General features: G+C 41.3%; 1 protein-coding gene across 2 annotated transcripts in view; it reads left to right on the top strand.

Moving 5' to 3' along the window:
• The first annotated feature begins 223 nt into the window (after positions 1–223).
• LOC120535990 (bestrophin-2-like) overlaps positions 224–13,221 on the top strand; it is an 86,959-nt gene continuing 73,961 nt past the window's right edge. For both annotated transcript variants that reach the window (XM_039764261.1, XM_039764254.1), the window contains exons 1-2: positions 224–375; positions 1,221–1,315. In XM_039764261.1, coding sequence (XP_039620195.1) covers positions 224–375; positions 1,221–1,315 — 247 coding nt within the window. The remainder of the gene's footprint in view (positions 376–1,220; positions 1,316–13,221) is intronic.

Here is a 13,221-nt window from a genome sequence, read left to right as displayed (position 1 = left end):
TGATTAAGAACGAAACTGTTCTTTCTTTGTAGCTGTCTCTACATCATGTCCTTGAGGTGTTTCATTCTAGGTTTGATTGTGATTTGTTTTAATGAACGCTTTCATTTAATGTTTATTGTTTCTTATGGACATTACCAGGTTATGCCATGTTTGTTTAAATAAAAATTGTTTTTCAGGTGTGTAATAAGTTAATAATACAGTTGACAAGTGGATCACTTCTGAAATGACAATCACGTACACTCGACATGTGGCTAATGCTCGTCTCGGGACATTTTCTCGACTATTGCTTCACTGGAGAGGAAGCATCTACAAGCTGCTATATCGTGAACTTCTTATCTTTATCACCCTCTACTGCATCCTCAGTGCTTTATACAGGTAAGAAGACATTATATGATAGTGTACTTTGCAAACAATTTAAATCAGTGGTGGTGCAGAGGCAGATACTGTGCTGTTTCAGGGTTCTTGATGGTCTGCTTCAAATGTCAACTTGTTAAAGTATTTGCTGCGTTCAAATGTTCTTACCTTTTCCATATGGACCTTTTTCTGGCCAGTACTGTCTCTTTAAACATCTAAAAATGTATGGGTTTAGTTAACTGGCAACTATAAATTGGTCTTGTATGTGTGTGTTCTTTAGTACGCCCTGGACAGACTGACATTTCATTCAGAGATGCTTCCCGTCTTGTCCCAGCTAAGCCCCCTTCTATATCAGAGACACTTACTTTGATCAGACAGGAACTTTATCAAGTACTATATAGACAGAAACAATGTAAGGTAGTAAATGACAATGGACAGGATGTCAAACATGACTATGTACATGGGGGAAGAAAAGAAATGATTTTTATAATGTGCTTATTGAGGCATGCAATGACATAGAAAGTGCATGAAAAAACAAACATACAGAAATGCCAGACCCTGCAAAAATGTGTTACAAACCGCCCAGAAACTGACTCCTCATTTTTCATTGCCAAGTCCTTCTCTTAAAATACACTGAATTAAGAGTTTGGAACAAGTATACTCTATTAAAATGACTGACCCTTTGCCATTGTTTCTGTGATTTCTGTTTGACATTTTATTTACATTATTATTTAAACAGATCATGGTGCAAAGGGACAGGTAAATGGATCCTGTCGGTCCAATCCCTGAAGTTGGCTTTAATAAGCTTTTACAGAGTAGACACTGAATTTAACATTCTGTTTGCTTCCACATTGATGTCTCCTTAGGGTAATTTTGTCAGAAGAGCAGAAGAGAATGTTTGAAAAACTTTCCATTTACTGCAACCAGTATGCAGAACTTATTCCAGTCTCCTTTGTCTTAGGTGAGAACAAGCTAAATTATTACTACATTCAAATGTGTAACACTTGTGAAAGAATTTCAGCTGACAGGAAGTTATTTGGCACAAGCCCAATAATAACCAGACTTAATTATAACTTGTGTAGGATTTTTAGGTTGATTGAAGTCTTAGTGTATTTTCTTAATATTATGTCCGGGTGTGCAGATTAATTTACTATTAAGCTTCCATAGTATATCTATTATGAGTGACTATGTTTTCCCTGTGGCGGCACGGTGGCGCAATGGTAGCGCTGCTGCCTCGCAGTTAGGAGACCCGGGTTCGCTTCCCGGGTCCTCATTGCGTGGAGTTTGCGTGTTCTCCCCGTGTCTGCGTGGGTTTCCTCCCACAATCCAAAGACATGCAGGTTAGGTGGATTGGCGATTCTAAATTGGCCCTAGTGTGTGCTTGGTGTATTTGTGTGTGTCCTGTGGTGGGTTGGCACCCTGCCCAGGATTGGTTCCTGCCTTGTGCCCTGTGTTGGCTGGGATTGGCTCCAGCAGACCCCCGTGACCCTGTATTCGGATTCAGCGGGTTAGAAAATGGATGGATGGATGGATATTTTCCCTTCATCTGAAACCACTACTTCTGGTGTTTGTCACAGCAGCATCATGCCAAGCTGGTCAGCCCTTACTGCCTTGTCCCCAGCTACAGATTCTAGCTCTTCCAGTGGAATTGCCAGACATTCCCAAGCTAACTGAGAGACGAAATCTCTGCAGATCTGTGTAGCTTGGTTCCACTGTAGCCAAAAAGTGACCTTGGCATGGAGTTTAAAGCTGCATGATTGCAGAAGGAATATTGACTCAAGAGTCAAATGTACAGTTTGGGAAAAGGCTCACCTGTACGAAGAGTAAGATGGGGTTTTAGTAATGGAGTGCCTTGAGGTTGCTTCAAGGCTGCTGTATAAGGACCAATACATTCATTTGTTTGGGGTCACCTTAGAAAGAAAATGCCTGACGTGACCTTCAATGCAAAGTCAAACCAGTAGTATCCAAGGATTCTCTGAAGAGACACTGTACCAAAGGAGTCCAGTTTTCTTCTCCGGTCACTGGAAAGCATCCTTGTCTCACAACCATACAGTATAGCAAAACGGGAAGCAGCAGGACACTAAAGAGTTGGACTTTAGTCCTTTTGCAAAGATATTGGGAGCGCCACACACCCCTTTCCAGTGACTTCATAACTCCCCCAGGGGTGGAAACATTTCTTAGGAGAGGAGGTGACAGGAGAAGTTAGGAGAAAAAGGTAATTTTGAGTAGGAAATTAGGAGACAATAAGCAGGAGTGTTTGCAGTATACAGAAAGAAAGAACACAAGGAGATAAATTGTTAGAAAAAGCTTTCTTTTATTGTTATGAAAGTGTGCTTCATAACCCAGATAGTGAAGTAAAAGGCAGGGGCACTGTTTGTTACAGAATGAAGACTTGGAACATTCTTGTTCCTCTGTTTTGTATTTGCTTATTACATTGGCCGCTACAAAATTATATGAAATAATTAATCTTGTTAATACTAGTTATATTTTGTTAATAGTTTTGTTTTGAAAATAAATATGACTATTTGCTAAACTAATTGACTTTATATAATTTTAAAGGTTGCTCTTCTGTTATCTGTCTTTTCTATCAATAGTCATGTCCTCGGTCCTGACCCCGATGGATAATTGAGGTTTTACTGTATATACTGTACTTATAAAGGACATTAAAACTTCACAACACACTGAGTCACAAATTGGAACTCATGATGTCATTTTGTAGTTTTCAAATGCTAAAGCTGCGTAGCAAAAATAATAAAAATAACAATCAAAGAAACAGTAGTAGAAGAAGAAGAAAATTACATAAAGGTAAGTTATCTAAGTTGCACATAATTGCTGCCAATTTGCTACAGCATCAAGAATAATACTGTAATGAGCACCAATATACAGGCACAGAGTAAGAGTAAGAATGATTACGAGCATGTTTATTTAACGATGAATGCTACAAGGACTGTTCCTGCCTTAGGCCCTATTCTTGTTGGGATGGACTCTAACTTCCCCGTGACTCTGCTCAGGATAAAGCGGGTTTAGAAAATGGATGGATGCATGAAAGGATGGATGGATGGATGGGTTATTCACAGCTGTGGTTTCAGAAGAATTACTTCCTTTCAGTTATGGCTATATAAAAAAAAATCTCATAATAGCCATAGCTGTTCTTGCACTGTTTCTGAAGTCACATTCAATCTTCTAGTGTCCCGATCATCTTTCACTATACTGTGCTGTGTCTCCTTCGGTGATTCCCTCCTTATATCAGGCAAAGTTCTATATTTTCCCCAGGAGTCTCCACCTGCCTTCATAAACTTTCACAGGTTTGTAAAAATGATAGTGAATGTTTCAGGAATTTGTGGAATGCAGAGTTCAGTGTACCTGTGTAAAATTTCACTTTCAATAACCATCCTGTAATGCATATCTTCATGGTAATATGCTTCTGGCTACTACAATACAGTTTGCACCCATGACCACCTGTGGTTTGATACTGTGATATCGCTTACGATTAATGTATGTAAGCTCATCCACATGTGGGGCAGTGATCTTGATGTGCATGCAGATTTGCAAGAATGCAACTTGCTTTAATACTACCTTATATTGAGTTATGGGCAAATGTATAAGTCTTCATATTACCTCACATGTTGTAATGGGTATTCAAAGTTGGGTTCCCAAATCTCCCTATTGCAAAGCAGCACGTCCCATGTAATGTAACACTTTCATTTTGGCTTCTCCATATAGATGGAGTGGTCACATAATATACAAGATTTGTTACCAATAATATTCCACCTTTGGCAAATCAATATCTTTACATCAATTCTTTCTTGTCCAGGGTTTCCAAAATATGCAGCCTTTCCTGGAATGAGTGTGCTTATTTCTGCTTAAACACTATCTTTTGGCAGCTTCTAGTGACTTAGGACAGCTCACAAGTTTTCTGAAATCTTGGTGAAGTTAGGAGTAGAGGAAACATTGATAAAATGATTTTATTCCTACTCAAAACAGAGGGACCAAATTTGCATCATACTGAGATTTTTGAGCCAGTAACTACTGTTTTCCTACTCATAAAAATGGGTACAGAAGACAAAGCTCACTTAATTGGAGGAGCCTTCTGACTTGGTTTACCTGGTATATTGTGTTCTTTTAAATGGATAATACAACCATGGGCTGGTTGATGAATGTGTGGTTAGTAATATGCTTCTGATGGGTTGTTTGCAGGGAAGCCTCAGCATATTAAGCCCATCCATCCATTATCGAACCCGCTATATCCTAACTACAGGGTCACGGGGGTCTGCTGGAACCAATCCCAGCCAACACAGGGCACAAGGCAGGAAACAAACCCTGGGCAGGGCACCAGCCCACCACAGGGTGAACACATTCACACACATCAGGGAACAAATCAGCATCACCAATTCACCTAACCACCTGGACTGAGGGAAGAAACTGGAGCAAACCCATATGAAACCCATGCAGGGAACTCCTGAGGTGTGATCCCCAAACTCCTTATTAAGAGGCAGCAACACTACCACTGCATCTCTGTGCAGTGTATTTGCTGATTATCAACATAAACACATTAAAACATAAAATACACATAACTTCAGTCTGATACATAACACCTATTGGCCAAGTCTGAAGCATTACCTAACTTTCCTTGATATTGTTGTTCAATGCCCCTTTAGTGCTCTTCCCTATTATTGTAACGTTTTTTTTTATCTTTTGATAATTTTCGGATTGTTCTTTTAACTCTGCACTTTTGTTTTTGATCTTGGTTTACCCTCATGTATTGGATTGCATTTTTTGGGTTATTTAGTACAAGTATTTAGCTTATTGCTTGGTTATTTTTGAAATTCATTCTTTGTTCTTCTTTTTTGTATTTTTAAATTTTGCCTTTGACATTTTTTTAATTCTCAGTTTGTTTTTTGTATTTTTCTTTCTTTAATTTATTAAATTAAGCATGAAAAATGTATAGTTTCATTAATTTTCTAAACGGGTTTTGACAGTTCACCGCCCTTTTAACTGATATTTGTAAACCCCATGTTTTTTGAGGTTTATATGCCTTTAAGGCTTACTTGAAGTATTTATTTATTTTTTATCTTTTATTGAATTAAAATTTCAAATAGTATATAACATCAGATACCCGGATTCTTCCGGTTGAGCAAGATAAGTTTATATGCTAATGGTGAAGTAAAGGCAATTACAGTTTGTTTGTCCTTCTCCACCTTAAGCCACCAAACACAGCTGTTAATAGATTAGGAGGGATTGTGACACCAACTTGTATTATGGAGTTTTTGATCCATGAATCTCAACAGTAAGGTAAACTTCTATCATTTACAAGGTACTAATTAATTTAAATACAAAAAACGATTTTTTTTCCCTACATGGGGTTTTTTGGGAGTTTTTTCTGGTCTTCTTAGAGGGTCAAGGCTGGGGGACTGTCAGGAGGCAAGCCCTGTTAAAGCCCATTACGGCACTTGATTTTGGGCATACAAAAAAAAATAAATCGTATTGTGTTGTATATCCGGTAAACCAAACACGGGGGTGGGCGAGCGAAGAGAGCAAGGGGCAAAACCCCTAGTAAATAAACTATTTTAAACTTTTGAGCTAATCATAGCATTTAATATAGTAAAGAGTATAAATGTGTCTAGTTTCATTTATTAACTTGAGTCATTGTGCCATTAGACTTGAGTGTAGTTTTTGACATAATTAAGCATAGTATTCTGTACACTGGCAGTGGAAGGCTGGGCAATATTATTAAGTAGTTTAGTTCTTGCTTATCAGATTTATCTTTTACTAGTAAAATACCCGTGCTTCGCAGCGGAGAAGTAGTGTGTTAAAGAAGTTATGAAAAAGAAAAGGAAACATTTTAAAAATAACGTAACATGATTGTTAATGTAATTGTTTTGTCACTGATATGAGTGTTGCTGTCATATATATATAGACACAGACACACACACACATATATATATATACATATACATATATATGCATATATACATATACATATATATACATATACATATATATATATACATATACATATATAGCAAAATACCTGCGCTTTGCAGCAGAGAAGTAGTGTGTTAAAGAAGTAATGAAAAAGAAAAGGAAACATTTTAATAATAATGTAACATGATTGACAATGTAATTGTTTTGTCATTGTCATGAGTGTTGCTGGCATATACAATATATATATATATATATATATATATATATATATATATATATATATATATATATATATATATATATATATATATATATATATATACACACATACTGTGGAGGACTGCCGGCTTCCCATGCCGGTCCGCACCCCCAGGCCGCCGGGAGGAGCTCTTCCAACAGCAGGATCGTGCCCCGAGGTCCAGCAGGGCCTTATGGACTTTGTAGTGTTTATACACAGCCTTGCTGGATACCTTGGGGACCACCAGGAGTCACTGTGGGGGGGCTTATAGGCTCTGTGATGCCGTATTACCCGGGAGTACGTCACGGTCACGTGACAGGAAGAAATGTCGTGCTCCCGGGTTGAAGTAAAGGACTAATTGCCCTGACCCGGAAGGAATAAGGAACTGTGGACTGTTGGGACAGAAACACCTCCAGGTCAGGGGCTATAAAAGGGCGGTGCCTCGCTCCAGACAATGAGCTGTGCTGGGAGGTGGAGGAGCAAAGTGTCTGGGCGAGGAGGAGAGTGATTATAGTGTTATATTGTGGTTTATTGTATATGAGTAGTGTGGAGGGTGCTTGGTGCACTGTGGATAAAAATAAAAAGTATTGGACTTTTACCTGGTGTCTGGAATTCTACCTCAGGGTTCAAGGGAGCACTAGCGCCCCCTACTGCCACACTGGCGTAGCCGGCAGGATTCTCTGGCCGTCTGTTGGCAGGGGACCTGCATTAAAAATAAATTTTGTGTGGGCAGACAAACCTCTGTGGATTCCCCATCTTTTTACGGAGGTGCAAACACCACCCGCTACTGAGAAAGCTGCAACTGTGAGCGTCAGTCCAATCCGGAGAATGATGGGCAAGAAGACTGGGAAAAAGGTCAGTCCCAGCGGGTTGCAGGACCTGACGGACGCCGGAATGACCTGGGCCTACCTGGCCGGGAGCAAGGAAGACAGAGCGCTAATTCAGGCCGAACAAGCCCAGGTAGCGAAGAACTCGGGACACGGACAGCTGTTGAGCGCTTCAGGCTCCCAAGACAGTCCGGGGGTGCCGCCATCCGCTACGAAGGCAGCTGCAGGTAAAATGCCCGATGTTTCGAATTCATATATATCATGTTTTGCAGAAGCCCGCCGAGAGAATCGCAGCGGCGTCTCAAATGACTTCCTCATGCTTCGGCAAAATGGCCGCGGCTCCCAGAAGGCAGGCCAGGATGCGAGACGGCTAGAGACAGCCGCAATTGACAACAGACTGGTCACCCACGGTGGATGCCGGGACGGTGAAGGTAACCCGGAGTCCTCCGACAAGGCCGGTCGTTCCCTGATGGGCCCGAGCCTCCTGGAAGGGGAGGGGAAGGCGAGCGAAGCTCCGCCGAAACAAACCGCAACCGTCAAGGAGGGATGGGTTGTGGCTGAAGGGTCTGCAGTCGTGAAGAACAACGCAGATCTCAGCCGGCTTGTAGTAGCCAGCCGTCCCTCTGAGGACTCCAAGTCCCAAGAGCCTTTGCGTGACCCAGCTGAACACGTGCCAGGAGGGGACGTGCTCATTGGTTCCCGGCCGGAGTGTAAGCAAAACGTGGAAGCGAAAATACAGCCGGCCGTCAACATTACCTGTATGGATTTATGGGGCCTCGAGGAATACCTCGAGCCCCTACGCCGTTTCTTGCAGGATTTGAACAAGCTGAAGGAACGAGTGGAGGAACTGGAAGCGACGGCAGCAGCACCCTTGAAGGCACTAATGGATTTTGTGCAGCGGCTGGGCCGGGAAGCTCCGGAGGTGGTCGATGCGGGAGCGCAGGTGAGTTCCTCCCACGTCGTAGAGCATAAAGGGACACAGTGCGAACCGGCACCGCAAATGATAAGTAGCGCGTGTCAAAGCACCGTGTGCCCGACAACAGAGAGGGGCACAATAACCGACCGGTTGGGAAAAGGAGTAAACAGTCCGGGGCATGCATGTGACGTGGCTGTCCGGAGCCGTAAGAGCCCCCAGGTCCCAACCGGTCGTATGTGCGGGGTAGCGCCGGTGAGAGGAGCGCTGGGGGAAGCGCTGCTTGTGCCGGTGCAGCTGAATGGTGCTGTTCATCGGGGCGAGTCGGTACTAATGACGCCGGCTCCTAATAACCGAAGGACAACGGGTGTGCAAACAGCAAAGAGGCTCTCTCTTTTCCATAGAGAGCCTCAAGCTGTGCACAAGCCCCAGACGAAACAGGAGATCCCCAAAATAAAGCGTGTGACTCCTGACATATCAGAGCGAAGGGGTAACTGTGGAGGACTGCCGGCTTCCCATGCCGGTCCGCACCCCCAGGCCGCCCGGAGGAGCTCTCCCGACAGCAGGATCATGCCCCGAGGTCCAGCAGGGCCTTATGGACTTTGTAGTGTTTATACACAGCCCTGCTGGATACCTTGGGGACCACCAGGAGTCACTGTGGGGGGGCTTATAGGCTCTGTGATGCCGTATTACCCGGGAGTACGTCACGGTCACGTGACAGGAAGAAATGTTGTGCTCCCGGGTTGAAGTAAAGGACTAATTGCCCTGACCCGGAAGGAATAAGGAACTGTGGACTGTTGGGACAGAAACACCTCCAGGTCAGGGGCTATAAAAGGGTGGTGCCTTGCTCCAGACAATGAGCTGTGCTGGGAGGTGGAGGAGCAAAGTATCTGGGCGAGGAGGAGAGTGATTATAGTGTTGTATTGTGGTTTATTGTATATGAGTAGTGTGGAGGGTGCTTGGTGCACTGTGGATAAAAATAAAAAGTATTGGACTTTTACCTGGTGTCTGGAATTCTACCTCAGGGCACAAGGGAGCACTAGCGCCCCCTACTGCAACAATACATATCTACATATATACACATACACCTATATCTATCTATCTATCTATCTATCTATATATATATATATATATATATATACTACTCAAAGGAATTAAAGGAACACTTTTTAATCAGAGTATAGCATAAAGTCAATGAAACTTATGGGATATTAATCTGGTCAGTTAAGTAGCAGAGGGGGTTGTTAATCAGTTTCAGCTGCAGTGGTGTTAATGAAATTAACAACAGATGCACTAGAGGGGCAACAATGAGATGACCCCCAAAACAAAAATGGTTTAACAGGTGGAAACCACTGACATTTTTCCCTCCTCATCTTTTCTGACTGTTTCTTCACTAGTTTTGCATTTGGCTACAGTCAGTGTCACTACTGGTAGCACGAGGTGATACCTGGACCCTACAGAGGTTGCACAGGTAGTCCAACTTCTCCAGGATGGCACATCAATACGTGTCATTGCCAGAAGGTTTGCTGTGTCTCCCTGCACAGTCTCAAGGGCATGGAGGAGATTCTAGGAGACAAGCAGTTACTCTAGGAGAGCTGGAGAGGGCCATAGAAGGTCTATAACCCATCAGCAGGACCAGTATCTGCTCCTTTGGACAAGGAGGAACAGGATGAGCATTTCCAGAGCTCTACAAAATGACCTCCAGCAGGGCACTGGTGTGAATGTCTCTGACCAAACAATCAGAAACAGACTTCATGAGGGTTGCCTGAGGGCCCAAATGTCTACTGCGCCTTGTGCTCACTGCACAGCACCGGGGAGCTCAATTGGCATTTGCCATAGAATACCAGAATTGGCAGGTCCACCACTGGCGTCCTGTGCTTTTCACAGATGAGAGCAGGTTCACTCTGAGTATATGTGAAAGACGTGAAAGGGTCAGGAGAAGCCGTGGAGAATATTATGCTGCCTGTAACATCGTTTAGCATGACTGGTTTGGTGGTGGGTCAGTGATGATCTTGGAGGCATATCCATGGAGCGACTCACAGACCTTTACAGGCTAGACAACGACATCTTGACTGCCATTAGGTATCAGGATGAAATCCTTGGACCCATTGTCAGACCCTATGCTGGTGCAGTAGGTCCTGGTTTCCTCCTAATGCATGACAATGCCCGGCCTCATGTGTCAAGAGTATGCAAGCAGTACCTGGAGGATGAAGGAATTGAAACAATTGAATGGCCTTCACAATCCCCTGACTTAAACCCAATAGAACATCTGTGGGACATTATGTTTCGGTCCATTAGGCGCCGCCAGGTTGCTCCTCAGACTGTACAACAGCTCAGGGATGCCCTCATACTGATCTGGGAGGAAATGCCACAAGACACCATCCGTCGTCTCATTAGGAGCATGCCCCGACGTTGTCAAGCATGCATACAAGCTCGTGGGAGCCACACAAGATACTGAAAAGCATTTTGAGTAGCAGAAATTAAGTTTTTGATAAAATAGACTAGCCTGCCACATCTTCATTTCACTCTGATTTTAGGGCATCTACACAATTGAGCCCTCTGTAGGCAGAAAACTTTTATTTCCATTAAAAGACTTGGCATCCTTTTGTTCCCAAGACATTGCCCTGTCGTTATTTGTATAGATATCCAACATCATATTGAGATCTGATGTATCTAATGTGTTTCTTTAAAGTGTTCCTTTAATTTTTGTGAGCAGTGTATATCTCTCTCTCTCTCTCTCTCTCTCTCTCTCTATATATATATATATATATATATATATGTATATATCTATATCTATATATCTATCTATATATGTATATGTATATCTATATATATCTGTATATCTATCTATATCTATCTATATATATCATCCCAGATGCAAAAGCTAAAAAGGTTTTGAATCAGATAGCTGTACAGTAGTGTATGTATTTTAGACTTATTTAAACTATTTTAATTAAAATAGAAAAAAAATGAGTAGTATGCTGATACAGATTGTACAGTATAGGGGAAAAGGTGCATTTTTTGATAATTAAGTTGGTTCATTAATCAAGCTATGAAAAAAACACTCTTTCATTTGATGAACACACCTAGTAATTTTTATATCAGGCTCCTGTATTCAGTGTTATAACGCTAAAGTTAGACATGGTGCTTCTTTAAATGGTGGTGTTGAGTGATGGCACAATGGCAGTGGTAAGCACATGGGGTTTACAGTTGTGTAGTCCTAAGTGTGAATTCAAGCCCTGGGGCACACTTACTTTCAACTCCAGCCTTTTTTAGATTCAGTTGTGCCACCTTTCACTTATCAACAAGTTGATTTAAATAACTAGTTATACTGGGTAATGAAGAAGAGATTTAAAGGGAATCAAAGAAACAGGGTTCAAAACAAACACAAAAACATTCAAGAAATACATTTTAATTCAGAATGAACCAATACATTTTTTGAGAATCTAACCAGTTATCTTGATCAGAATTTATAGTACATTGCAAGTACTTCTCCAGATCCTGGTTTACTCTCTTGGTCTGACCATTGGCTTCAGGGAGATATTCAGAAGTAAGATTTACTTAACAGCCAATTCATTCACAGAAAAAAATTCCAAAACCAAAGGATAAATCATGGTAAATAATCAGACATGATGGAAGTAGCACATGTTTACACAATTCTCCCTATAGCTGTGTTTATCCAAAATTACCAAAGTTCTGCAGCTTTTAGTTTGCTTGATAGGATTCTTGCGAAAGTGTGACATGTGTTGAAATAATTCCACAGACCACATATTTTCATTTTAAAAGTTTTAGTAAAAGTTCAAAGCAAACAGTTCACACAAAAAATATAGAAAAGATTGAGATTGCAAAATAAAGAAAGGTTCTTGTTTAAATAAAATTCAGTTTAAGGCTTATTTATCTTGTTTAATTTCTCTAAGTTTGGTCATACAATTGAACCATTTCTAAACAGTCAGAAAATTGTATGCCAATCCCATTTGCAAACTGCAAATATGCCTAACAGTCCATGCTAGCAATGAGACTGTTTCCTAACTGGCTTAATTAACACTCTGTATTATAGGTATAGCCAAGAAGGTTCTATTTCTTGTTGACTTACAAGGTGTAGAAGGCTAATATATTGAGACAGAGAGAGAGGTTGGAGCATGTGCTGATAGCACGTTGCCGCACCCACCACATGACAAACCACCTGGACTTAGCACCAAGTGCAGAGGGTGGCACCTTGCTATTAAAAATTTCAAATTAAGGAAACACTGATATAAATTTAAGTTTAAGCATTAATTATCTAAGATTGGCTCTTACACTCCCCAAAATACACCTGCTAAATCTTTTGCCAAAGGCAGTCACTTCATAGGAATAAAGTGAGCATAATTGTACACCCCTTAGAAGAAGGTAGATCCATAATAAAATCCATGTAGACATGATAGAAATTGTTGTATTGGAAGAGTAATCCAGTATGTCTTCCAACATCAAGTTTTACAAGCAACGGTGTAATGTTGCACATCTTTGTATATATTCTCTCACCAGAAGTTAAGTTTGAGAATGTTCAATGTTTGAATAACCCCGAAAAACCTAATATGTTTGATGTGAAATTTCTATCACTTGTCTCCTCAACCCTGGAGAGACTTATAATTTACCAGCAGATCTTTTTCTGAAGTACTTTGAGTCATCTCAATTTGGGCTAATAGGTTATCTATGGAAGGTATGATCAAGATTCCAGAATCAGAATCTTGTTTACTTTCATCGGCTTAATGAATAAAGGGCCATTCTTTTCTTAACCCTTAGCCTACAGAATATCCATTCATCCATTATCCAACCCACTATATCCTAACTACAGGGTCACTGGGGTTTGCTGGAGCTGTTTAATACTTTCTGGTGGCCTCCAATTAATTTTTGCCAGTTTTACATATAAAGATTATGCCAAACGTCTTTTACATGGTGGAGTTTGGAGATCTTTTGAGAAAATTAAG

The sequence above is a fragment of the Polypterus senegalus genome, chromosome 1, assembly GCF_016835505.1.
Source record: "Polypterus senegalus isolate Bchr_013 chromosome 1, ASM1683550v1, whole genome shotgun sequence".
Lineage (NCBI taxonomy): Eukaryota > Metazoa > Chordata > Cladistia > Polypteriformes > Polypteridae > Polypterus > Polypterus senegalus.
Note: the sequence above shows the minus strand (reverse complement) of the source record. Positions and strands in the feature narration are given on the sequence as shown.